At 46.1% G+C, this 27,727-nt stretch overlaps 1 protein-coding gene across 3 annotated transcripts in view; it reads right to left on the reverse strand.

Annotated features, from left to right (window-relative positions):
* Positions 1–27,727, reverse strand: part of LYAR (Ly1 antibody reactive) — a 135,345-nt gene that overhangs the window by 71,929 nt on the left and 35,689 nt on the right. For all 3 annotated transcript variants that reach the window (XM_078678483.1, XM_078678480.1, XM_078678481.1), the window contains exon 5: positions 21,909–21,992. In XM_078678483.1, coding sequence (XP_078534609.1) covers positions 21,909–21,992 — 84 coding nt within the window. The remainder of the gene's footprint in view (positions 1–21,908; positions 21,993–27,727) is intronic.

The raw sequence follows: 27,727 nt of genomic DNA on the forward strand, positions 1-27,727 counted from the left end.
ACATTTACTTCCATTGACCTTGTTAACAATTCTTCAAGACAACTAAATAGGAAACCACTAATTTGCTACAGATGTGGATCTAGGAATCATCTTGGCAATTCTCCTACGTGTCCTGCTTCTGGCAAAAAATGCTCTTCCTGCAAGAAAATTGGACATTTTCCTTCTGTTTGCAGAGGTCGCAAAAGATTCACTAGAGTCAATAATATTGAATTTCAAGAAAATGTAGAGTCTTGTTCCACCAGACTCAATGATGTTATGTTGTCTATTGAATGGGATTCTATTGAATTTACTAAAATTAAGAGTCCCTTGTGTGAATTGTTGATAGGCACAATTACAATTCAGGTCAAAGCTGATTCTGGTTCTCCCATCACCATTTTATCCGACCTCACATTTTATGCTAATTGGAGTCATGTTGTCCTTTCCAAGTCAGACGTCAATCCCAAGGCCTTTGGCGAAAAGGACATCGATATGTTAGGCTTCTTTTATTCTAACATTGCTTGCCTTGGCAGATACACATTCACTAAGGTCTATGTTGCCCTCAAGGGCAGGGATATTGTAGGTTGGTTCGATTTAGCCAGAATGGGTTTGATTCTCAAACCTGGATCTGATCAACCCATTGCCTTAGGCGACATTCCTCATGACTATTATACTAGTCATGATTCTGGGATCTTCAATATTTCAGATCTTTCCTTTCCCATAGTCAAAATGGACACTTTACTGAGTTCATTTCCAAACTTATTTAAAAATAAGGTTGGTACAGTGCTTGGTTTTAAACATGAAATTCGACTTAAACCCAATGCTCAGCCGGTTGTTCACAAAGTTCGTCCTCTTCCATTGAGCGCTAGAGATGAACTTAAAAGTGTTCTGAAAAATCTCTGCAACGAAGGAATCATTGCTCCCTGTGACTCGTCTGAATGGGTTTCCCCCATTGTTCTAGTTCGCAAAAAATCTGGAGAGGTGAGATTGTGTGCCGATTTACGCTCACTAAATAACAATATCATCGTGGATTGCCACCCTCTTCCCAAAATTCATGACCTTTTGGCTAATTTGGGTGAAGCTAAATTTTTCTCCCTCCTCGACCTCAGGTCTGCTTATCACCAGATTCCCTTGTCCCCCACATCTCAAGAGTTAACAACGTTCGTCACGCCCTTTGGTGCCTTCAAGTACCTCAGGCTTCCCTTTGGTTTGGCTTCGGCAGCCAGTATTTTCCAAAAACTAATGGACAATCTGTTTCAAGACATCCCTGGCGTGCAGGCGTATCAAGATGACATCTTGGTTTACGCCAACGACTCTTTACAGCATAATCACACTCTTAATACTGTCCTACAAGTTTTAGAAAAAGCCGGCATGACTGTTAGACACGACAAGTGTAAATTTGGTGTTCAAGAGTTAGATTTCTTGGGCCACTCTCTTTCTCCTAATGGCATTAAACCCAAGTTCTCTTTAATCAAAGCCATTCGAGATGCTATACCTCCCAAGGATCGTGATGCACTTCGCTCCTTCCTGGGCTTATCCGAATATTATGCCAGGTTCGTTCATGGCTACGCTCAGATTGTTGAACCTTTAAGAACACTCTTGAGAAAAGGTGTTAAATTCGTTTGGTCTCAAGACTTGCAAAAAGTTTTTCACCAAGTCAAGAAGATCATCGAAGATTCACCTGCTTTAAATCCTTTTTGTGACGGCTCTAAGTGTTTTATCACCGTAGATGCCAGTCTTACTGGTTTGGGTGCCGTTTTAGGACAATGGGTCGAGGGCAAAGAACACAGTTGCCTTTGCATCCAGAACTCTCCTTCCTGCCGAAACCAAATACAGCACAATTGAAAGAGAAGCTCTGGCTTGCGTTTGGGCAATCCAGAAGTTCAAATCTTACATTTGGGGTCGGGAGTTTGAGATTTACACAGACCACAAACCCCTTATGCATATGCTGTCCGACAGTACCTCCAATAGAGCTTCTGCCAGACTTGTTCGTCTTCTTTCCAAACTCCATGAATTTCATTTTGTCATCAAACACATTCCCGGGGGTAAGAATTTCAGGGCCGATTGCCTATCAAGAATGTCTTTAACTGATGATTCAATTGTTAATGATGATATTGAGTGTGTTGTTGCCACAGTCGATGCAGTTTCTGAATGTCAACCCATTTCTGTCACACAATGGAATATGGCTTATAAGAATGATGTTGTACTTTCCAAAGTTAAAGATTTCATTGTCAACAAATGGCCTGAACGTAGAACCCTATCCCCTGAGCTAAAAGGTTTTGCAAATGTTTCAGATGAACTTTCTTTAGTTAATGATATGGTCATGCGCAACGATTTATTCGTTCCTCCTCAGTCTGTTCGTGATCATATCATTCGTTCTGCCCATCAGGGTCACCTTGGTGTTGTTAAAACCTGTCAACGCATCAAACAATTTTACTGGTGGCCTTCCATGGACTCTCACATTAGGAATATGATTGACAATTGCACGCAGTGCATTCTCTCTGATAAACATTGGGAAACTCTTTCCACACCTTTATGTCCCGTTCCTCTACCGGCTGGTCCATGGGACAAAGTAGCTTTGGACTTTTCTGGTCCATATGATGTTTTACCTTCTGAACACAAATTTCTTATCCTTCTTGTTGATTATTACTCCAAATGGCTCTATTATTCCTTTTGCAATTCTGCTTCCACTGACAACGCCATTACATTTTTGCAGTCTATTTTTGATGTCGAAGGCTTTCCCAAATCCATCGTTACTGACAATGGAACTCATTTTGTCTCCCTAAAATGTGGTCTTTCCTCAAGTGTCACGATATTTCTCACTTCAAAGTTGCCCTATATTCACCATCCTCGAATGGTCTAGTAGAGAGATGTAATCGCATTATTAAGGAGGGTGTTCAGACTGCTTTGTCTTCTAGGCTTGACCCTTTGGCTTTCGTTCATGACAAAGTGTGGGCCTACAATACCTCCCCACATTCTACTACTGGTGTCTCACCCTTTAGCTTGCTTCGTAAAAGAGGAGTTCATTCTGCTCTCAATCCCAGTTGGTTGCATAAGAATTGTGATTTGTCTAATTCTTCTTTTTCTGTTCAAGATCGTGTGAGTGCTAAACAATTGTCTATGAAATCACGTTTTGATGAAGGTAAACATTCTGTTGATCAACCTTTACAAAAAGGAGATATGGTTCTTATCAAAAATCCCAAGAGAGTTTCCAAAGGAAGGTCTAAATTTTCTTCTCCAAATTTGGTTACACAAGTTAGTAAAACCTCAGCCCTTCTTGATGACAGTGGGTGGTGGAACAAGCGAGCTCTTGTTAAGATTTCTCCACGTCAAGCCCATGTCATCAAGGAACATGCCACTTCAGATTCCGAGCATTGTGATTGGTTTGATTTCTTTTATGATCAAACACCCTCATCCAATCCTGTTGCTGAGTCTCCCTCCAATCCAGTTATTGAAACCTCAGATTCTCTTCCTTCCACCTCTGCTTTGCCACAGACCTCCGTTCCTGCAGTTACCTGTATCACATGATTCGATTTCACAGGAAACTTCTGAAGTGGCAACAAAAAGGGCTTTTCGTTTAAAACAGTTATCATGTAGATTGAGAGACTATGTTTTAGAATAATATTTCAACTTTGCAATTGCTTTACGTTTAAGGTAATTATCCTGCAGATTGAGAGACTGTTTTTAGAGTTATATTGCTTAACTTTATAATTGCTCATGTTTGCTTTTATGAGTTTTCTTTGTTTCCCTTCTTAGTGGGGAAGATGTTATATATCCATGAATGCTTTGTTCCCCTTGTTCTCTCGTGCTTGCAAGCACGAGAGATTTCCACTGTGGTTCTAGAATCCCCACGTTCAGTCTCGAGGATTCCTTAAACGTCACTTTGGACGTTCGCTTCCTCAAGACTGGACGGCTCTGGTCGTGGGTGTTTTACCTGACATTTATTCCTAGAATAAACTCAAGATTGGACCTACGCAAGTCTCTGAGATCCTCATTTAACAGCTCAGCATTACAGTCGGGTATCAGAATTTTATAAAGGCTGGTGGTGGGTTGACTTAAAAAAAAATGTGTGGGTACGGTGGTGGGGGTGAGGGGGCTGCCGGCAGCTTGCATCAGTCACACTCACACAGACCTTGGGTGGTCTGGCTGCCTCCATCAGCCGGTAGGTGGGTATGGGAGGAGGGTGGGCGGGTGGGGGATAGGTAGGAGGGTAATGGGGGAGAGGTTGGGGAGAAAGGATGGAGCAAGTACTGCGGCGTTGAAAAAGCAGCAGGTATGTTTCAGTAGGGCTATGCTTAGTGTGGTTTGGAAAAAATGGTGGTGAGAAAAATGCAAAAACAGCTGGTCAAAGGCTGTGTCGGGTCAGATAGACGAGATATTCCAAGAATGGTACGAGATTATCTTTTTTTCAGAAGTCCAATTATGAGTTTTGTAAAAATATGCGGTTTGGAGCACTTTTGCTGGATGATATACGAGGGGGATGGCTAAGCTTCGTATCACAACTATAAATATCTGTTGGTTCCACGATGGGGTCAAAAGGAGAAGGGTACAAGGAGATATAAAACTTTTAAGAGCTGATACTTATTGTGTGCAAGAGACTCATATTGCCTGGCGTGACAGAGCTTTGTTGAACTCCGTGGGGCTGAATGTTTGTTGTTGCAAGACACAGGATACTAGGACTAAAGGGGTGGCCATGTTAGTGAAAGGAAATACTGTCATCCATGGTCAAACGCAGCGGATAAGTATGGGAGGTGGGCAATCATGGAGGGCACAGTTTGTAGCGGGTCTTTTACGCTTGGATTGATATATGCCCCAGATGTGGATGATCCTGTGCTGCTTAATTTTTTAGCAATAGAATTACCAACCTGGCTGCCCCCATATATAGTTTGTGGGGATTTGAACTTAAATGGGTCGAGAAGAAGGTTAGAGGAAAAGGGAGGGTGCTATGCGGGACATAAAACGGGATTTTTCAGGCATCTAGTAAAAGAAATCGGGTTAGTAGATGTTCGGGCCATTCTGAAGGCGCCTGTTGCTGGTTACACCTACTATTCGCCCCCCCCCCCATGGCAAGTTTGCAAGACTGTTCTATTTTTCGGTGACATCATCAGTTAAGGGGGCTCGTGTAGAGCTCTTTCAAAGACTAATGTGGGACCATAACCAAATTGTTCTGGTGCTTCCCCTTGAGGGATTCGGAAGAGTTCCCAGAAGATGGACCTTTGAAAGGAGTCTTTTGTCGGACCTGAAATATATAAGACACATGAAGAGGTGGATTCCAGTGTTCCTTGAGCTTAATAAAGGTAGTGCCCCCCCAGGGCTGGCCTGGGATACTTTTAAAGCTGGCTTAAGAGGGGAACCCCTCAGGTTTAGTACTGCAAGACAGAGGCAGTTGCAAGGGCAGATTAGAGAACTTAACAAACGCTGGGTGAATTAGAGGCAGAGTTGGCTGTGGCCCCCTCATCTGGACAAGAGCTCTTCCTGGTGTTGAATCGCCTAGCTATAATTACATCACGTTTACAGCCGAGAAGCTCACCAGGAAATTTGTGGCTAGAACTCAGGACTGTTAAGAATAGAATGAAAGGATGAGGTGACTATTGGTAGTTAAGTCAAGGCAAAAACAGGCCACAGGGCAAATCAACTAAATTAGGAATATGCAAAGCAGAATAGTAGCATACCCAGTTGAGGTCAGGGAAACTTTTTGAGCATGCTATGCTGAACTATACAAAGCTTCAATCATAGTATGTCCCAGGGATTTAGAGCAATATTTGGCTCCAATGATGTTTATTAAAAGCTACTCGGAGGGAGAGGTCAATTTTAGGGGCAGGTATTTCGCTAGAAGAAATACAGCTAGCCCTCCAGGCACTTCCATCTAGGGAAGGCAGTAGGAACAGATTCAATTCCCTTGGAATGTTATAATTTTTTTAATCTCAGAGCTTCTTGGGGAAATGCTGGAGATATTTAGGCATTTGAGAAATGGGGAGCACCCCCCAGCTTCTTGGGTTACTGCAAATGTAATATTTTTTTTTAATGAAAGGTAAGGACCCTGCTTCTTATAGACCGACTATGCTCTTAAGCAGTGATGCTAAATTCTCCTCTAAGATCTTGGGTAGTATGTGAGGCAGAATTATAAATCGATTAGTTACGGTTTGACAGCACAGGTCTATTCCAGGAAGGGGGACTTCGGATCATGTACAGCGCGTAATCACACTGTTTGACGACGCCACCAACGTTTTAGAGGAACCCATGGGGTCGCCCTGTTGGATGCTGAGAAGGCATTCAACAGGGTGTCATGGGGGTATCTGTTGAAAGATATGGAGGCTTGTGGATTGGGGGGCTTTTCATTCAGGCAATCCAGGTGATGTACTCTAACCCAGTAGCTCGACTGTGGATAATGAGGGTTGAATATGAACCCTTTCATATAGAAAGGGGAACAAGGCAGGGTGTTATTTGCTTTATATATATTTATATAGACCCCCTTCTTAGGAGATCGGAAGCCTCCATGGACATCAAACTGATTAGTCCGTACGGATGGTATATGGAAAGACTGGCCTATGCTGACAATGTGTCAATAGTTACATGAGATCCAGATAGTGCTCTTTGTTCCAATGAAAGGATAACAGAGAAATTTGGGATCTACTCTGGAAATCAGTTAAATAAATATAAAACACAGGCAGTAATAAACAGTCATACAAACGCCCAGGATAGGCAGGTAGTAGAGCAGGCTACTTATTTGGGAGTCTCAGAGTAAACGTTGAGCGGATAGTTGAGATAAATCTTTCCCTTATTATTCAAGAAGCTCAAATGGATTTCACAAGATGTGAAAACGTATACCTCTATATAATGGGGAGATTTAATCTTGGAAACAGGGCGTGTTGAAGCCAGCAAAGCAATCATCTCGTACAAAAAACGACCCCAGGACTATGGCAAGGTATCGTGCCTCTTGCTCAGTTTTTCATTTTTATTTTTGCACCACTTTTTAAGTTGATTTACACGTACTTTTGTGATCCTTCTGCCCAAAATGGCTGGGGCCATAAAATTGTAGTATTTACTCGACTCCATTTCCCTGACTTCCTCAGAAAACCAGATCTATCACCCAAAATGGCTGGGGTCATAAACCTGCAACAACAAATCGCCAGACCCTCACAAAGCTAATTTAAAAGCACTGCCTTCCCCTTGGCCCTCCAAAATAGACATAGGACTCACTTCTACCCTCCCAGTAAGATAGAAACAGGACTTCCTCGACCAGCCCCTGTTTAGTATATGAAACTTGTCTGCTTCCCTGATCTCAGGACATAACAAACGAACAAGTTACTTACCTTCGGTAACGCTTTTTCTGGTAGATACTATATCTGCCTGTGGATTCCTCACCTTGTGAATATCCCCTTGCGTCAGCAACATTCGGAAATTCTTTTTGTAGCTTCGCGCCGACGTGGACTTGGATGTCAGAGGCACGGCATCGCTCGCGACTCCGCTGACGTCACCGACGCCTACAATAGGCCCACGCCGGCGTGATGACATCAGTTCCGCCCTTTTTTCCGTGCCATCGAGGCACACGGACGGACCAATGACAGTAGAAATGTATACAGTATACACAGTACACAATAGTAAAGGCAAAACACACAGTGTGAAGCAAAAGCAGGAAAGCTATTGAAACATTCCCTGATAACAAACAATAAATACATTACATTACAATAACTCTGGTAAAGAAGAGTGGACAACGGGGAGGCGGGTGGGTCAGTGAGGAATCCACAGGCAGATATAGTATCTACCAGAAAAAGCGTTACCGAAGATAAGTAACTTGTTCTTCTGATAGATACATCTGCCGTGTGGATTCCTCACCTTGTGAATAGAGTCCCACAGCAGTCCCCACTCCCGGAGGAGGGTGTCCACTCTTCTAGACCAGGAAATCCTGAAGGAGAGCGTGCAAAATGACCGTCCCTCCTCACCTCGGAATCCAAGCAGTAATGCTTCGCGAAAGTGTGGAGGGAAGACCAAGTTGCCGCTCTACAAATATCCTCAACAGGCACACCTCTAGCCAATGCAGAGGTTGACGACTTAGCCCTAGTAGAATGAGCCCTTATACCCTCTGGTGGTTCCTTACCGGCCAAAGAGTAGCAGATCTGTATGCAGAGGACGATCCATCTCGATAAAGTTCTTTTATGGACCGCTCTTCCTTTCTTGCAGCCAGCAAATCCAACGAAGAGCTGGTCTTCCAAACGAAAGTCCTTGGATCTGTCCAAGTAAAAGGACACCGCCCTCTTAGGGTCCAGACGGTGCAGTCTCTCTTCCTCCTTAGAAGGGTGAGGGGGAGGATAGAAGGCAGGTAGGGTAATAGACTGTCCTAGATGGAAAGGAGTTACCACCTTAGGCAGAAAAGCAGCCCTGGTCCTGAGAACCATTCGATCAGCATGAATGGACAAGAAAGGGGGCTTGTAACTAAGAGCTTGAAGCTCACTTACCCTCCTTGCCGAGGTTATTGCAACAAGGAAGACTGTTTTAAGGGTAAGAAGCCTCATGGGACATTTGTGAAGAGGCTCAAAGGGAGCACCCATCAAAAAGGTCAATACAAGATTTAAGTCCCACTGAGGCACAATAAAAGGAGTAGGAGGGAACTTATTTACAAGGCCCTTCAAAAACCTTAAGACAACAGGAGATTTAAAAAGAGAAGGCTGGTCAGGCAAACGGATAAAAGCCGACAGCGCAGAAAGATAACCCTTCACAGTGGCAACAGCAAGCCCCTGCTGTGCCAGAGAAAGGGCAAACTGGAGAACATTAGACAAATGGGCTTTCAAAGGGTCAACAGACCTTTCCCCACACCACGTGACAAATTTCGACCATCTATAAGAATAGATGGACTTAGTGGAGTCACGCCTGGCTGACAAGATGACATCCACAACGTCAGGTGGGAGGGAAAAGGAAATCAGGTTGCCCCGTTCAATCTCCAGGCATGAAGGTGTAATGTCTGGAGGTGGGGGTGTAGAACCTGCCCCTCCATCTGAGAGAGGAGGTCTGCCCTGAGAGGGAGACGGAGCGGCGGGTGAGAGGAGAGGTGGAGAAGATCCGTATACCACACCCTTCTTGGCCAGTCCGGGGCGACCAATATGATTTGGGCCCGGTCTTGGCGAATCTTCCTCAGAACCCGAGGAATCAAGGGTATGGGAGGAAAAGCGTAAAGGAGTTGACCTCTCCAACTCAACTGAAACGCGTCCCCCAAGGCTCCTTGCATCGGATACTGGAGACTGCAGAATGACAGGCAGTGCGCATTCTCGTAAGTGGCGAACAGGTCCACCCGAGGAGTCCCCCACATCTGAAAGATGTCTTGAACCACCTCCGGATGGAGCCTCCACTCGTGGTCGGCAGAGAACCGCCGACTGAGACTGTCTGCACGAACGTTCAGAACCCCGGCCAGATGATTCGCCATCAGACAAATCTGATGGTCCTGAACCCAGGACCAGAGACAGAGCCTCTCTGCAGAGACACTGCGACCCCACTCCTCCCTGCTTGTTGATGTACCACATCGCGGTCGTGTTGTCCGTCAGGACCTGGACCGAACGACCGCGAAGGGAAGGGAGGAAAGCCTTGAGCGCCAAACGAATCGCCCGCAATTCTAGAAGGTTGATGTGAAACAACCTTTCCTCTGGAGACCAAAGGCCCTTGACCTCCAGATCCCCCAGATGAGCACCCCACCCTAGAGTGGATGCATCCGTGATCACTGTGGCAACCGATGGAGGCAGATGAAAGGGCTTTCCTTGAGACAGATTGCCTTCCACACTCCACCAAGACAGATCCGCCGCAGCTTCTCTGGAGATCCTCACAGACTCCCTGAGATCTCCGTTGTGCTGATACCACTGCCTGCGGAGGCACCACTGGAGTGCCCTCATGTGCCAGCGTGCATGGTTGACCAACAGAATGCAAGAAGCCATCAGACCGAGCAGGCGAAGGACCTTCAGGACTGGAACGACCGCTCCATTGTAAAATAAAGAAATCATTTCCTGTATGTCGCGAATCCTTTGAGGTGGAGGGAATGCACGACATACAGTTGTGTCCAGTACAGCACCTATGAACAGGTTGCGCTGGGAGGGCACCAGGTGAGACTTGGGTACGTTTATCGAAAAACCCAACCTGTACAACAACTGGGTTGTCTCTCGCAGATGATGAAGCACAGCCTCTGACGACTGCGCTTTGATCAGCCAGTCGTCCAGATACGGGAATACAGGAATCCCTGATCTTCTGAGACACGCCGCCACCACTGCCATCACCTTGGTGAAGACCCGAGGCGCAGTAGTAAGTCCAAACGGAAGGACCGCAAACTGGTAGTGCTGCGATCCCACCGTAAAACGGAGATACCTCCTGTGCGACTTCAGGATTGGAATATGAAAATACGCATCCTGCAAGTCGAGTGACACCATCCAGTCTTCTTCCAGCAGCGCCTGAAGAACCTGAGCAAGAGTGAGCATCTTGAACTTTTCCTGTTTCAGATAAAAATTCAAGATCCTGAGATCCAGGATTGGACGAAGTCTGCCATCCTTCTTGGGAATCAGGAAATACCGGGAGTAGCATCCCTGACCCCTTTCCTGCTCTGGGACCACCTCTATCGCACCTTTTCTCAATAGAGTTTGGACTTCCTCCTGAAGGAGTAACAGATGTTCCTCTGAGCAATACCCCTGGCAAGGAGGGTAATTGGGAGGGAATTCCCGAAAGGGAAGGGCATACCCATTTTCTACGAGATTGAGAACCCAAAGATCTGATGTAACCGATTCCCAATCTCGTAGAAAGTGGGTAAGCCGACCCCCCACTGGGCCTACATGATCCTGAATGGCGGATCTAGGGCTGCTTTTCTGTGGCTGGGGGGTTGGAAGAGGTGGAAGAGGAGGAGGCTCGGCGTCCTCGAGGACGTGCCCTCTGTTTTCCCCTGTATGATCTATACAAGGTATTCTGCTGCTGCTGCTGTTGTTGCTGCTGCTGACCTTGTCTAAATGTACGAAAGGAAGAACGGCCAAAACCTCTAAATTTCCTGGTCGTAGAACCCCTGACCTGAAGGCCAAGAGATCTAGCAGTTGCTCTGCTGTCCTTGAATCTCTCCAAGGCAGTGTCTGCTTTCCTTCCAAAGAGCCCTTCACCATCGAAAGGTAAATCCAATAGAGCAGATTGTACATCAGCTGAAAAATCAGACGACTTCAACCAGGCTGAACGCCTCGTGGCCACCGCCGTGCCCATGATCCTTGCCACAGAATCCGTAGTATCAAGCCCACTTTGAATGACCTGACGGGCTGCCGCCTGAGAATCAGACAAAGCTTCCTCAAAGTCTTTTCTGCTATCCTCAGGAACCTTAGGGATTAATGAACGCATAGAGTCCATAAGAGCATGAATATATCTACCCATAAGGCAAGTGGCATTAGAAGACTTCAATGCCATACTAGCTGAAGAAAAAGTCTTTTTTGCAACTTGATCCTGTTTCTTGGCCTCTTTGTCGCCAGGCACCTGCGGAAAAGCACCAACTGACTTTTTAGAACAAGCGGCCTGAATTACCAAACTCTCAGGAGAAGGATGAGAAGACAAGAAAGCAGGATCCTCAGGAGCTACTCTATATCTCCTAGCCACATTTTTTGAAACTGCAGGAGCAGAAAAAGGTTTCTTCCATACCTCCATAATGGGATCCTTTAAAGCATCATTAAATGGCAGTAAAGGTTCCACTGCCGAATTCGGAGAATGAAGGACCTCAGTCAGTAAGTTGGACTTAAATTCGACAGTAGGCAAAGTCAAACCCAAAAGTCCTGCTGCCTTCTTCATGACAACATGATAAGGTTGAACATCTCTGGAGGGTGTATCAGGTCCTGAAGGTAAAGACCACTCCGGGGAAAATTCGAGACCACTCGCTTCTGCTAGGTCCTCAAAATAACTCCCTTCCAGCTCACCTTCCTCCACTTCAGAAGAAGAATCACCAACTCTCTGTTCATCAAGAAGACGTTGAGCTTCTCTTCGAGACCTCATTTTAACTCGAAGTGCAGTCGAATCCCGCGCCGAATCCGACGGCGCCGGAGCCGACTTCGGAATCGAATCCGAGGGCTTGGAAGGTTGTTCCATAGATTTGCTAGGAGCCGGCGACGTCGGAGCCGGAGTCGTCGACTTCGGCCGAGCCGGCGTCGATACCGGCGTCGACCTCGGTGGAGCTTGGTACTGCCACAGCGGGGTCGGGGCTGGCATATATGGCATGAAGGGTGCTGGAGCATATGAGTGAGGAACACCCAAATTGAAAGCCATAGGACCCATGGGACCCGAAGGTGCTCCAGAGGGGCACCACGATCTTGAGAACACACCATACATCGCATTAAAAAACGCAGAGGGGTCCTGACCTGGAGTCGGGAATGGTGGATGCTCAGGCTGATCTGGAGGTAGGTTAGAATCTGTTTCCACAACAGGATTCGAAGTTTCCTCCTCAATAGGAACTCCATCGGTGTCACCTGGAGCCGGAGACGGTGCCGGCGTCGGATCCGGAACCGGATTCGGAGAATGGACCATCGACTCCGAAGGCGAAGCCTCACCTTCTTGATCCGACACTTGCGGAGGAATTACCTTCGATTTCATCCTCTTGGGAGACTACGATCTAGAACCAGACTTATCACCTGAATGATGGCGGGATTCATGTCTCCTTTTCTTATGCTTCTTACGAGAACTGGAAGCATGATCAGACGAAGACTTCGAGGCCGACGCCTCTCGAGACCTCGACCTGGATCTCGACTTCGATTTCTTCGAGTGCTTCGAGGATCTTTTAACTTTACTCGCCTTCAGCTTAGTCACAAGAAGTTTTGATTCTCTTTCTCGAAGAGCCTTCGGATTCATCTTCTGACATGATGAACACTCGTCAACGTCGTGATCCGAACTCAAGCACCAGATGCAGTCTTGGTGAGGGTCCGTAACGGACATCATCTTCCCACGCTCTCTACAAGGTTTAAACCCTGTTTTCTTTGTCGACATGATAATCGAGCAAAAGGTTCAGAGAATGGAGAACAGAGGAAATAAAGTAACAATATACTATAAGCTACAGAGTATCCCAAAACCGTTAGCGTTGACGACGCGGAAAAAAGGGAACTGATGTAATCACGCCGGCGTGGGCCTATTGTAGGCGTCGGTGACGTCAGCGGAGTCGCGAGCGATGCCGTGCCTCTATGACGTCCAAGTCCACGCGAAGCTACAAAAAGAATTTCCGAATGTTGCTGACGCAAGGGGATATTCACAAGGTGAGGAATCCACACGGCAGATGTATCTATCAGAAATATGACTACTATACTCTTTGCTACCTCTCTATCTTGGCGGCCATCTTAGACTAGTCAGTCCTCATCTCTTCACCATGCCTAACGAAGCGGCCATCTTAGGCTAGTCAAAATCTCTACCCTTCCATACACACTTCTTAACTTTTTCTCCCACACCTCCCTCGCACACACCATAGCTCTTTTCCTACACCGACCCACACAGCCCCCTCACCTGCCTCTTCCCCTTCGTCCAACATGGAACCCACGGGCAAACACACATATAAAATTAATTACCCCCAGAGCTCTCCAAAAAAAACGCAAAACGTTTTAAACACAACTTCTTAAAGTCCCACCCTGAAACCCCCTTTTTAGACACCTACTTCTCCCTCATCAATGGAGCTAAGAGCACCGATATCAATCTATACACTATACGCAGAGCACAATGGAGAAAAGCATTCCTCACCCTACTCACCATCTCGACCACCAGGGAAACTGCCCATGCCATAACACTTTCCACCACACCATCCCAACTCTACCCAGCTAGAGCAACCATCACTATCTACAACAACGGCACTATCTTAATTCAATCCACAGACAGAAACCTTGACCTATTTGACAACCTGTTCCCCACTCTCAAAGAATACATCTCCAACGCTCAGATCCCACACCATCCGGCCTCCAATCCCAACATCCTCGACCCCACAGCACCACCTACCACTAACACGCACCTCCTCCCCCCCCCAGTACTCTACTCTATCACCCCCCGGCTACATACACTTCACACTCCTCAATCCCAGGCGCGGATCTCCCCTCCGCCACCAACACCCCCACCCCCACCACCCCACTCCCACATAACCAGAACCCCACACTTCCGACTAGCTTCTCAGAACAACCCACCTCACCTAACTGCACCCCACACAACATGACTCTCTCCCAACCCATCTCCCCCCACTCTTTGCACTCCTGCCACTCCTAGCCCTCACTCTTCCCTCAACCTCTCCCCCCCCCACTCTTGGCACTCCCGCCACTCCTAGCCCTCACTCTTCCCTCAACCTCTCCCCCCCACTCTCACTCCCCTCTACCACACCGTCACCCCCGCAACGCCCAGCCTCCACACTTCCCGCAATTGCCCCACCCTTCCTATCACGGATTCCCTGTCCAATAACACCAACATCATCACTAATCCTTTCACTCCCCTCCCCCCCAACCTCCCTACCTACCCGAACATCAACACACTCACTAACACCTCCAACTCCAACCACTTCACTAACACCCCCACCCCTCTCCCCCCTACTCCAGTAACCTAGACACCTGCTCTCCTTCAGTGCCCACCCCAACTCCTTACCCAACCCCACGCTGGACATGATTATGTCCACCCTCCTCCAAGTGAGAGAAGAACTCCACACCCTCAAAGAGTTACTCCTCACACACCCCAGACACCCCCTCCCACCACCACTTCTCAACCTAACAACATATCCCCCTCACATCCTACTCACCCCCCACATTGGACCTCTATCCCCTCTCACAATACCTCCAACCGCCCCCGACGCACTATCAAGACTTTTTCGGACCTCGACATACACACCCTACTCCGCACATATGTCCCGGTTCGCCAAAACCTCTTAGCCACCACACACCTGTCCATTCCTACGATTCTCTCCAACCCCCTCAGGCACCCCACGCAAAACAACAGAGGCTCCGCCCCCAACAACCTCACAAAAGTCCCCCTCACTCTAGATCCCACCTCCTCCCTCTGCACCCCCAGACTCAAATGCACACTTCTCAACTGTATATCAGCCCAAAGACACTCCTCGGAGGTCGCTGATCTCATCATTACTTTGAACCTTGACCTAGCCATCCTAACCGAAACATGGTTAACTGAATCTTCTACTCCGATCATGGATATCCTAGTCCCCCCAACTACTGCGTCATTAGACTTGACAGGTCCAGCAAGACAGGCGGTGGAATCGCCTGCATTTACAGGAGCAACCTTTCAGTTAATAAAGTCACCGCCCCCTCTCTTACCTCCTGTGAATACATCTGCCTTGATGTCATCAGTGAAAACAAACCTGTATGTTCACTACACATCATCTACCACCCACCTGGGGACAACCTCACCTTCTCCCAACAACTCATGGACACAATGTCAACCACCTCAGGACGGCAAAACACACAAATTTTCCTTGGCGATTACAATCTTCACTGGAATGATTGCAGTGACGCAGTGGTAAATAGCCTCAAAAATTTCCTTAACGCTTTTGACCTCACCCAAATTTGCAACAGTCCGACCCATGACAAAGGCTCTATCCTCGACCTTATCATCTCCAAAGAAGGCACTATTCAACTTGATTCAATCCAACCCTGTGACTGGTCAGATCACCATATGGTCACATTCTTCATCAATGAAAAAGTTAAACTTAACCCGGTCCAAATCTCCAAGCCAAAAGTTTGGAAAAGAGACCTGAAGAAACTCAATCCAAACTCTTTACCCCCTAACAGCGGCAATCTCCTACTCCCCCCTACCGGCGTTACTGACGTTCAATACTTAACTGACCACTATCTCAACGCTATGACCTCAATAATCAATGAGGCTGCACCGATGCAACTGAAAAGAGTCTCCACCAAGATCTCCAACCCTTGGTACGACGGGAGTCTCAATGAAGATAGACGGGCCATGTGAATGGCAGAGCACACCTGGAGATCTGCTCCCTCGGCACTGCACCTAAAAATTCTGAAGAAAAAGAGAAACGCATACTTCAGGAAAATAAAACGCTCAAAATCAGATTTCTTCAGACTCCAGCTCGACCAAGCAAAAAACCGTCCAAGAAAACTGTTCGAGCTAATCCGAACACAATCCAAGGAACAACCCCAATCAGTCGACACTATGGGCAATGCACCTTCCTGTGAAGATTTCTCTGCTTTCTTTAACCAAAAAACTGACAACATAAGGAGCGATCTCCTCATTGACGCAAGCCTTTACTCCAAACCCCACTGCATAACACCCACTGAACCAAAAAAACAATGCGACATGGTCATCCTTTTGCACTTACTCTGAAGAAGAAATTGACAGTCTACTCAGCACCTTGAAACCATCCAATCACCTCACTGACCCTCTTCCTGCTAACGCTGTAAAAGACTTCACCCCTTTGCTCCTCCCACTCTGGACTAAAATTATCAACAGCTCACTTCAACAAGGAACCATCCCTGACTCCCTCAAAGTTGGACAAGTTACACCTTTACTAAAGAAACCAACAGCCGACCCCACTGATCTAAACAATTACCGTCCTATTACCAACATTCCCACTCTCGCCAAACTGTTGGAAAAATGCGTTCAACTGCAATTGACAAAGCACATAGAACAGTTTGATCTCCTCAACCCTCATCAATCAGGCTTCCGAGCAGGGCACAGTACCGAAACTGCTATGACTCACATAATTGACGACGCCCTCCAAATTTTAGATCAAAACGATACCTGCCTCCTCATCCTTCTTGATCTCTCTTCAGCATTCAACACTGTGAAACATGAGAACTTACTCGAACTCTTAAACATAAGAATGGGTCTTTCTGGGACTGTTCTCAAGTGGTTCACTTCCTTTCTACACAACCGGTCTCAGAAATTCAAGAGCAACAACTTGATGTCCTCTCCAGTACCTGTATCGTTAGGTGTCCCCCAAGGATCCTGCCTATCCCCAACTTTGTTCAACCTAGTTATGGAACCTCTCACCACCTTGCCACAAGCATCCAATGTACACTTTCACATGTACGCCGACACCCAACTATATCTCAAACTACAATCCCCCAAAGACATTATGCTTCTGAACTCAACGATCAGAAGCACCCAATCCTGGCTTGCCGATAACCACCTCAAACTCAATGCTATGAAAACTGAGTTCCTTCTGATCTCACCTCCCGCGAAAATCTCTACCACTCAAACTTGGCTTAAGCACCTAACTGCACTCAATGTCCAACCGACCATCGTGGATTCAGCAAAATCTTTAGGCATAACACTTGACGCCAATCTCAACACGCAGCAGCATATCAGCAAGGCAACTAAGGGAGCGAACTTCCAAATAAATACCTTGAGGAAACTTAAACCCTTCCTCCCAGCCAAAGACTTCCAAACTGCAGTACAAGCACTAGTCATCCCTCGCATAGACTACGGCAGCATCGCCCTCTGCGGTCTCCCCCTAACTACAACTGCACCCCTAAGAGCTTCGCTAAACGCGGCAGCGAGACTCATCACTGGATCTAAAAAACACTCGCATATCTCCCCTGACTTTAAATCCCTGAACTGGCTGCCTTTTGAAGCCAGAATACATCTGAAAATTGCCTGCCTGACGCGCAAGGCTATACACCTGAACTCACCCGGCTGCCTCACTCAGAAGCTGACAATTTCCGGCGGCTCCAGAACCACCAGAAGCACAAACAATCTTCTGCTGAAGCCTCGAAGATTCCGGAAGGAAAAAACTTACAAACGCTCCTTCTCAGGAATGGCGCCTAGGATCTGGAACTCACTCCCTCCTGAAACCAGGCTCATCTCCTCCGCTCTTCTTTTTAAGAAAGAAGTAAAAGCTATCCTCATGGCTAAATACACTTGAACTACTACTTTGGATCTTTTAAGACTCTGCGTCGATCTGTACTACTTGTTTGATCTCTTTGCACATTTGTATTACTTGTATTATCGACTTACCTGATTGTCCATGCTCCCTCTTATTTGTACTATTTGCATTGATGACCTACCTACCTAACTATGCTCCCTCGTGTACCTACCCTACCACTCACTTACCCCTTGCCTTTGTAAAGCGCTCTGTTATCTGCAAAGATCTTGTTTGGGCTATATAAAACTTTCAAAATAAATAAATTAAATAAATAATCTTGTAAAAATGATCTTCCTCCTGAAATTACTGTATATATTTCACACAATTCCGCTGGAGTTCGAAAATGCTTGGTTTTAAGAGATTGAAAGAATGGTGGGCAGGTTTATCTGGACATATGGGAAAACCAGGAGGGCATATAGATTTTTGAACCTATCCAGGGATGGGTGCTGCACAATTTTAAACTATATTATCTAGTAGCAGCTTTGTAATATTATCACCCTTTATTTAATAATAAGGAAGGAGAAGAGGGGAATAAGGGACATGTTCCTTTGATATTTGAGCTATTGATTGGGACAGCTGCTAAGGGGTATCTGCTGAAGATCATCGAGCCAAGCTATTACAAAGAGACACAGTTTAAGATTTTAATGGCAGTATTCAGAAACTGCTCTGGAATTCGGAAACAAATGAGAGTAGGAAGGAATAGCTGGTACACTCAGTTGCATCGGAATAGTCAACTACCCGAAATATTCAATAACAATTGCTTAGCCAAATGGGATTGAGGTGGCCTCAGGAGGATGGGTGATCTGCTTTCTCTGAATCATATGGTATAATTTGAAGAGACTAGGGGCAGATTTAATATCTGCACCCAAGATTTATTTTAAATATTAACAATTTAGGGACTTCCTATTGAGAAAGGTTGGGGGATTAGCAGGTTTCTCCAGGATACTCTTGATGGAGATTTTAATAAGGGGAACCAATTACTCAATATCACAAACATACGGGTGTCCTATGGAGGGGGTCCCAGACGACCTGAAAATACAATGTGAAATGGCAGTGGAAATTAGATATGGAAAACTCCTGCTTTTTGGACTCTTTAAAGCTGGGAGGGTCAATTTTATTGTATTGTACTGTAATTCCATTTATATAGCTCTTACTACCCCTGACGAGGCGTCAAAGCGTTTTTTCGGAGAGTAGCACGCTTCTCTGGAAACCATAAAGGATTAGTGTTGAGTTAGTATAGTGAAATATGAAAGTAATTTGAGTGGTGGCTAGGTTAGTCAGTTATTTGAACTGAGAAGGATAGAAGAATGAAACTGTTTGCATTTAGATAGCGCTTGTTACCCCGGATGGGTTGGTGAAGTGCTCTTTTTTGGCGAGTAGCACACTACTCCAGAACCCATTAATGGATTAGTGTTGAATTAGTATAGTGAAATATGAAAGTAATTTGAGTGGTAGATATTAGTCAGTTATTTGGACTGAGAAAGGTAGCAGAGGGATAGAAGAGGGACAGATCCGTGCCCTTTGCAAGCAATAGTGTGTCTAATGCAAGCGAGAAATAGACTAGGTATCCTACTGGAGCACTATTGTGTTTCCACTGTGGGCAAGAGGTTACAGAAAATCTCTCTTGGAATATTACGGTATGGTCTTCGACAATGTTAAAGTGACAATTTACAGTGAGTGATGACGTACCCTATAAGAAACTACTATTCCACAGCTACAAAAAAAAAAAACAGAGTTAATCCTTCCACCATCTGACACGAGGACTTTGGACCACTGCCCTTTCCCCACAGCCCGTGGGCTATGGGGAACCGGAACTCCCAGTCGCTGAATGCGCCCGCTAAACCCCCCCCTTAACTCAGCACTCAGGCGTTATGGACCCAACTCTGGGTCCATAATCTACCCAGAAAATCTATCCCGTAATGCAAAAAGAACTATAAACACAGAACCTTAAAGCAGCACCCGGAAATACTCATAGTATACAACTACCACACCACAACTAACAGCAAGACGAAAACTGACTTCGTCTTCTACACCAACCGTCCGACAAAGTGGATAAACACATTCAATCTTCACTTCCGAGTCACCAAGTCTGTGTTTATTCCCTACGGCGAAAAAATCTGCACAACCATCTCCCCTACCTTTAAAGGTGAACTCACCATTTCCATCTTCAGAATAGGAAACATTCTCATACAGGCCACTGACCCGCACCTCACCACCTTTGATCGTCACTTCCTGTCGCTATTCTCCTCTTTAACTCAACAGAGCCATCAAACCAATCCTCCCCCATCTCGACATGTCCCAGAACCGTGACAGCATCCCTGCCCTGCCGATCCACTCTACAAACTCACGGACCCTCACCCTGACAAATGTCCCAGAACACAGCCAATCGCCCTGCCCCACGACTCACTCTACAACTCATGGACATCCACCACCACCCATTACAACCTCACTACCCCCATTATCACTCTCCGCCGACAAACACCCACTATCACGGCATCTACTAATCCCACCAGGACCAGCAAACGCATAGCTAACAAACACCGCAAGGTTGATCTTGAACCAGACAGATTAGACACAGACTGGAATCTTCCCACTACCGAACTCGCTATAGCCACTCCCCTACTGACCTCAGTAGACCCAACCCTACCCTCGCCACCTATCCCCAACTCCAACACTGACCCTACTCCATCTGCCATAAACATGCCCAAGTCCAACGCCACTGACAATCCTTCGGACACTGACCTCCCTCTAATCATTGGTCATTCTCCTTCCTCTGACCCTAGACCACATGCCCAACCCATCCCCTCCACCAATATCACTGCCAATCCCCCAGACTCTGACCCCCTCCAGACCATTGCTCACTCTCCTCCCTTTGACCCAAGTCCCACAACACCTCCTTACCTCAAGACTGGAAACATCAATGACCCTACTCATTACGCTCAATCTATCCACACGCCTACCCCCAAGTATACCGTTCAATCCCACAACTCAGTACTCTCTCCTTATATTGACCCTAGTCATACGCCGCCCCCTCCGAAGACTAGTAACGCTTAACTCACTTACTCAACAACTGACCAGAACGGAGCGAAAAATCGAAGCCCTAGCTGCCGAAATCCTACATCTCCAACTAGATCTGCCCAACCTGTTCAAGCCACCTTGCACACGCTCTCCGGGTAGTTACACACCTTCTCTCCACACAGCCTTTTCCATGGCCCCACATGACCAGCCATGGCCCTCCATTCCTTTGGGGAGACAGGCTCATTGACCTAAACGAGCTCTCCATACCCATTCAATAATGGAATCAGAGGAGATCAAAGACTTTCACCTCGCAACACACCAGAACACAGCTCCCGTCGCAATCCCAGTCATTGCTGGTACAAATAGAACCCCTAGAACAGTCCACTCGCCCAGACCCTCGGCACAATACACTTCCATCCCTACAGCACACCTCGATATTAATACTTCCTGCCCTCTATCTTGCATGCTCCTCAACTGCAGATCAGCAGTACAACACCCCACAGACATTGCTGAAGTTATACTCAGGGAAGAAATAGACATAGCATTTCTCACAGAATCCTGGCTCAACGACCACTCTAACCCCATGCTAGACCTACTCCTCCTGGTTACAACGTTATTAGACAGGACAGACCGCTCAAAACAGGTGGAGGGCAGGGCTAGCGATCGTTCACAAAGAAGGTATTCACATTACCACATTAAAACCTGCGGAATACTTAACTCTGGAGTATCTTGGCCAATTTACTACTAGTATTGTTAGGGTAATGTAAGCATCTTTTTCCTTAGCTAACATTAGAAAAAACACAAAACACCTGTGCACTTTTTGAAACTTCTGTATCGCCTTTGTTAAGTCTGCTTAACACGATTGTGAGATCATAAATGTAGCCATTAGCATGTTTGGTCACTTTATCCATCCTACCATCAACCCTGTGGTAGATTTCTAACAAGCAAAAAGTGATGACTGTTTCTTTTCTACAAAGGACAAGCCAGAAAATCTTTTAATATCAAACAACATTAAGCACTTCATGCTTCAGAAAATTTCACGATATAGAGAACTTAAAAAATTACTTACACTGTCGTTTGCTTCAGAAAAAATCTGCCACACCTTCTCCTGTGTGGCTTGATCATGAATTTTCAAACTGTTCTTCATCCAGTTCTGGCAAAAAAAAAGGCTGTGAAGCTGACAGTGCACATTGGCTTATATTGGCTACATAACAGAAAACAATATACCAAATTGAATACACCTGAAGATGACAAAGATACAACGCAAAGCATTTCTAGACTTCCAGGATTATATGACCACATGGTCTTCACATTTTATTTTAAGATTGTCCTCTGGAATGACACAAACATTTTTCCCAGTCCAGGGATCTTTGTTGAATTATTTATTTCTATAGTATAACTGAACCTAATGGTGTTACAGTGATTTACAATAAACCAAAGAAAACATATGCTAGAATATGTGTACAAAATTAACAGTGGAAAGTTAGAATAATCTTTTAACCTTGGAAGATGGTGTGGGGTCGACCTGTTTATTTATCAATCACTTGCATCTCTCACAATAACGATAATGTTCCAACAATGTTAATCTGTATAGTAAAAGAAATTTGACTTTGTTGACATTTAAAAAAAACTATGCTTAACTTCAGTGCACATTCAAGAGAGGGAATCAGGTTCATATCTGAATGAAATATTACAGCCAAAGTGAAGCATCATATCCTTCTCGTCACAATCGCAATTTGATTTCTAACTCACATGCTGACAGAAGTAGCGCACATGACTTCAAGCAGGTCAAGTCTCGAGTACGCACTGCATAAACTTCATCCAACTTAGGCAGCAGTCTGTAGTAGTATCACGTGTTAGTTAGGCCCATGAAGAAACGCCGCCATCTTTCACCATGTGCGCGTTTCTTAAACCTGCCTTTCCTTTCACACAATAACCTTTTACACACATCTGTGTGCGTGACAATGCTGGATGTTTCTCTGAAACTGCTTCGCTTACAGATTCCACTGTTGGTAGACCATTATCACGACTCCTTGAACACAATGCACAAGCCTCGACACACATTTTGCAAATGTCGTTCTATTTTTTATCCTTGAGTAGACACAGCTATCTATAGACCATAAAAACGCTGGCCTGCCGGAGGCCAGCAAGGATGCTTTTCATTTTACATAAACAAGCGTTTCTGGGTTTAGTCAGAGAAGCGCTTTGCTGTCATTGGTAAGGTCTCTACATGATGCTCAAGCTTTGGCCCAGCAGCTTGTAGATATCTCTGCGAAGAAAGTTCAGCTTGTGGACACCAAGGGGATTTGTATTCTTTTCGGTCAAGTAATAGGAGTTGGATCAACTAGTACGGGATTCTTGGCAGAATAAACGCATGCCCAAGACACTTAGATTACGGAAAGCATAGTAGGAGTACACCAAATTTCTAAATTGTTTTATATGCCTGCATATATACAAAGTCTTAGCACAATGGTGGAACTTTTTTCCTGTTTACTATACTAGTACTTCCTCCTATCACTTTCATTTGCTTCTGTCTATTGACATTGCAACACATATTTTATACAAGAATCAAATTTTTTCAATAAACATTGAAAATAGTCCCACTGTGTATTCCTTGTATATTCTCTGGGAGAAAGAGAGCACGCATGACTGAGCAAAAGGGTTCTGGATCGGTTAGCACACTCCCTGGGGGATCAATGTTGTCATATTTAGTGGTTGCCAGAAGCATTTGCTACCCGCCTGGGTTTAGGGGTACTTGTGGTGGCATATAGGACAACATATCCTGAGGTGGTGCATGTAATCAGTCTAGCACCATCCCAATGGTTATGCTGTCCACAAACACACACAGTTCTGCCATAGGGTGGGAACTACATAACAATGCGTCACCAATGTTGGTTGGGTTCTTATTTTAATGGGTGCAGTTTAATCTTGCCTTCTCAGAAGACACTACTTACCTCCTAGTCGGAGATGTCCATGGTGGTAGGGAAAATCCTCCTCAGCTGAGTAGGTAACTCCTATGTATTTGCTATAGGCGGTTCAAGCTTGAACTCTTGAAGGATCTACTTCCCACTGTCTATACCCATTTTGTAATTTGTTTCTTATTATATCTGGAGACAAAGGTCCTCGGGCAATACACACTGCTGAGAACTGCAGACATGCGCTTACTCTGAAACTATTTTTCATATAAACAATAGTTCTGTCGGGTACAAATGAGTAATTCAAACGTATAGAATTAAATTCACAGAATGATTTTGGGTCAAGTCTGGGTGCGACCCCTCTGGGTCCCCAGAGGTGAGTTCTGAATCGCCAAACCACTAATCCCTTTGACCTAAAAAACGCAAATCCATACCTGATGCCTTTTTTAATTAACTCTACAGGCGACATCACCCCTCCCGCACCTCCCCGTCCTGATGAAGACCCGCCCTGACCCGAGAATCGGGCTGTACTAGGGTCGAAACGTCGACAAACTCTTGGACCAACAGAGAGTATTCCATAGAACTTGCCAAACATTGTGGCTCAAAGGAATAACTCCAATCGAACTTTACTTTGGCCAACATTCTAGCCCCCCTCCCCTCGTGCTCTCACTTGTATACAAGTCACTGATCACTACTGCACGATAGATCACTGCACTCAATTTCACCATCTCTTTGTTCTGATGCGCCACTGTGTAAATAATACCGAATTTGTTAATTGTACTTTGAAATGGGGCACTTATGAATGCAACTTTAATTCATAAAATAATTTATTTATACCCCGACCTTTGTTTTCGTTTTCATCTTGGATTTGCATTAGGTCTACGCAGAACAATTAGCGTTGTAACCCGAAATCATTCTGTGAATTTAATTCTATACATTTGAATTACTCATTTGTACCCGCCACGACAGAACAAATAGTTTTCTTACCTGTCGGTGTAGTTTTGCAGCTTGAAGATCTTTCTGGATTCACTATGCTGTGCATTATTCCGCGGTCTTGTGGTTGGGTCCGGATTCGTAGTCTTTTCTTTTTTTTTTTTTTTTTTTATTTCTCTTTGCCCAGGTGGGCGTTGGCGTCACACCCCCTTGGGTGTATTTCCGGTGACGTCAGCATGCTTCCTGCGGAAGCTCCCACTCTTGGGCGCCATCTTCGTGTTCTTTTTTTCCGTGTTTCTTTCGTTTCCGAAGTAATGGCAATGTTCTATTTTTTTTGTATTTTACCGCTTTGTACTTTTAAAGTCCTTTCTTTAGTTAACCACCTCTTCTCTCTCCAGCCTCATCTTTCTGGCGGAGGTGGGTGGGTTCGCTAGTGAATCCAGAAAGATCTTCAAGCTGCAAAACTACACCGACAGGTAAGAAAACTATTCGTTTTGAAGCGTGAATCTTTCTGGATTCACTATGCTGTGCATAGATTTTGTAGCGGTTTCTCATCTCTGTGGCGGCTGGGTGGAAGATGAGCGTTGGGTGTTGAATATGTGCTGTAGCACCTTCTGTCCAACTTGAGCTTCCTTGTTCATTTGTATGTCCACACAGTAGTGCTTCGTGAACGTGTGCACCGAAGCCCATGTTGCCGCCAGGCATATGTCCTCTATGGGTGTGTTAGCCAGGAAGGCTATTGTAGCGCCCTTCTTCCTGGTGGAGTGGGCACGTGTCCCCTCTGCCAGTTCTTGTCCTGCACGCTTGTGGCAGAGTTGAATTGTCTGTGCGATCCATCGTGCAATGGTCTTTTTGGTTACAGCTTTCCCCATGAAGCTGTTTGCGAATGACACAAAAAACTGTTTTGTTTTCCTGTGTCCCTTTGTCCTTTCAATGTAGTGCATGACTGCCCTTCTGGCGTCCAGGGTGTGCAGAGCTCGCTCTGCGCTTGTTGTTGGTTTTTGGAAAAAACTCGGTATCTGTATAGACTGGTTCATGGAAATTTCGATACCACCTTCGGCATGAAGTGTGGGTCAGTCCTCATCACAACTCTATCATTGTGTATTTGTATGTTCTTGTAGCGTCAGCGCTTGAAGCTCGCTTACTCTGCGTAAGGACGTTATTGCAACCAGGAAGGCTGTTTTCATAGTTAGCATCTTTAGGGAGGCCTTGTGAAGTGGTTCAAAGGGCTCTTTCATGAGTTCCGTTAGGACTGTGTTCAAGTTCCATGCAGGTGGCGGTACCCGCTTGGGTGGTGCGATCCTTTTCACACCTTCTAGGAATCTCTTCACCACCTGTGATGTGAAGAAGCTCCTGCACGTTTCTCCCCTTGTGTAGGCGACTATCGCTGCCAAGTGAACTCTTAAAGAGGATGAGCTAAGGTTCTTCTCCAGCAAGTGCGTCAGGTACCTTAGCACTGTGGAGTCCCTCTTCATTTTATTGTGGAGTCTTTCCTGTCTGCACCATATAGTGAATCTTTTCCATTTCGCAACGTAGCACTTCCGAGTGCTGGGCCTTCGTGCCTCCCGAAGTACCCTCAGGGTGCTTTCTGGTAGTCTCAAATGTGCGAACTCTATGTCCTCAGGAGCCACGCCACTAGGCTCATGCTCTCTGGCTCTGGATGTAGTACCTCTCCGTTCTGCATGGAGAGTAGGTCTTTCCTCCTGCTGAATCTGTGGGGTGCACACTGTGTCATCTCCATGATCTGCGAGTACCATGACTGCCTCGCCCACTGTGGTGCGACCAGTATCAGTGTCATGTTGCTCGCTCTGCACTTGCTCAGCACTCTGTGCATCAGTGGTATCGGGGGAAAGGCGTAAGCAAATGTCCTTGACCAATCTATCCATAGGGCATTCCCCAGTGACCCCTCCTCGGGCTGCCTGGATGCGAAGTTTTGGCATTTTGCATTCTGGCGTGTGGCAAATAGGTCCGCCGATGGTGTCCCCCATCTGTCGAACAGGTACCTTGTCTCCTGAGCATTGAGCTCCCACTCGTGGGATGCCGATGTCTGCCTGCTGAGCCAATCGGCTTGTATGTTGTCCTTCCCTGGTAGGTGTATGGCTAGCAGGTCTATCTTGAGAGGGATGGCCCATCTCCATATCTCCTGCGCCAGGGTTGAAAGCGGGGCTGACTGTGTGCCCCCCTGCTTGTTGATGTAGAACATCGCAGTGGTGTTGTCGGTTTGTGTCAACACCTTGTGTTTGTACAGTCTTGTTTGAAAGGCTTTCAGTGCAAGGAAGATTGTCTTCAGTTCTAGGTAATTGATGTGTTTTGCCACATCTGTTGGCGTTCACAGTCCCCTCACCTTGAGCTCCTCCATGTGAGCGCCCCATCCCTTCAGGGATGCGTCTAGGGTGATGGTCACTGTTGGCGTTGGGGGCGTTAGAGGCTTTCCCCTTGTTATGTTCTCCATGGTCCACCATGCCATCTCCTTTTGCACTGTGTGCGTTACAACCACTAGATCCTCCCATCCGCCTGTAGCTTGTGACCATTGCTCCTGTAGCCATTCTTGAATGGGTCTCATGTGGAGTCGTACATTTGGTACCAGGTGGATGCATGATGCCATCATGCCCATGATCTTGCTCGCAGTCCTCACTGTCCGAGCTTGCCCCTTCCGGTAGAGGCGAGTTTCCTTCACCAGCGCCCTCGCCCTCTTCTCGCTGGGGAACACCTTGCCCAGTGAGGTGTTGATCTGTGCTCCCAGGAAGATCTTGACCTGTTCCGGCTCCATTGATGATTTCTTCCAATGGATGGAGAAACCCAGGCTTATGAGCGTGCTCGTCACTGTATGTGCGTGCTGCTTGCATTTTTGGTATGAGTTTGCTTTCACCAGCCAGTCGTCCAGGTAAGGGTATACATGTATTCCTTGCCTTCGTAGGTGCGCTGCGACAGCTGCGAGGCACTTTGTGAAAACTCTTGGTGCTGATTTTAGTCCGAAGGCCAGTGTCGTAAACTGGTAGTGGCTTTCTCCAATGGTGAACCTGAGCATGTGTTTGTGCTT

Source organism: Lissotriton helveticus, chromosome 2_2, assembly GCF_964261635.1.
Source record: "Lissotriton helveticus chromosome 2_2, aLisHel1.1, whole genome shotgun sequence".
Classification (NCBI taxonomy): Eukaryota; Metazoa; Chordata; class Amphibia; order Caudata; family Salamandridae; genus Lissotriton; species Lissotriton helveticus.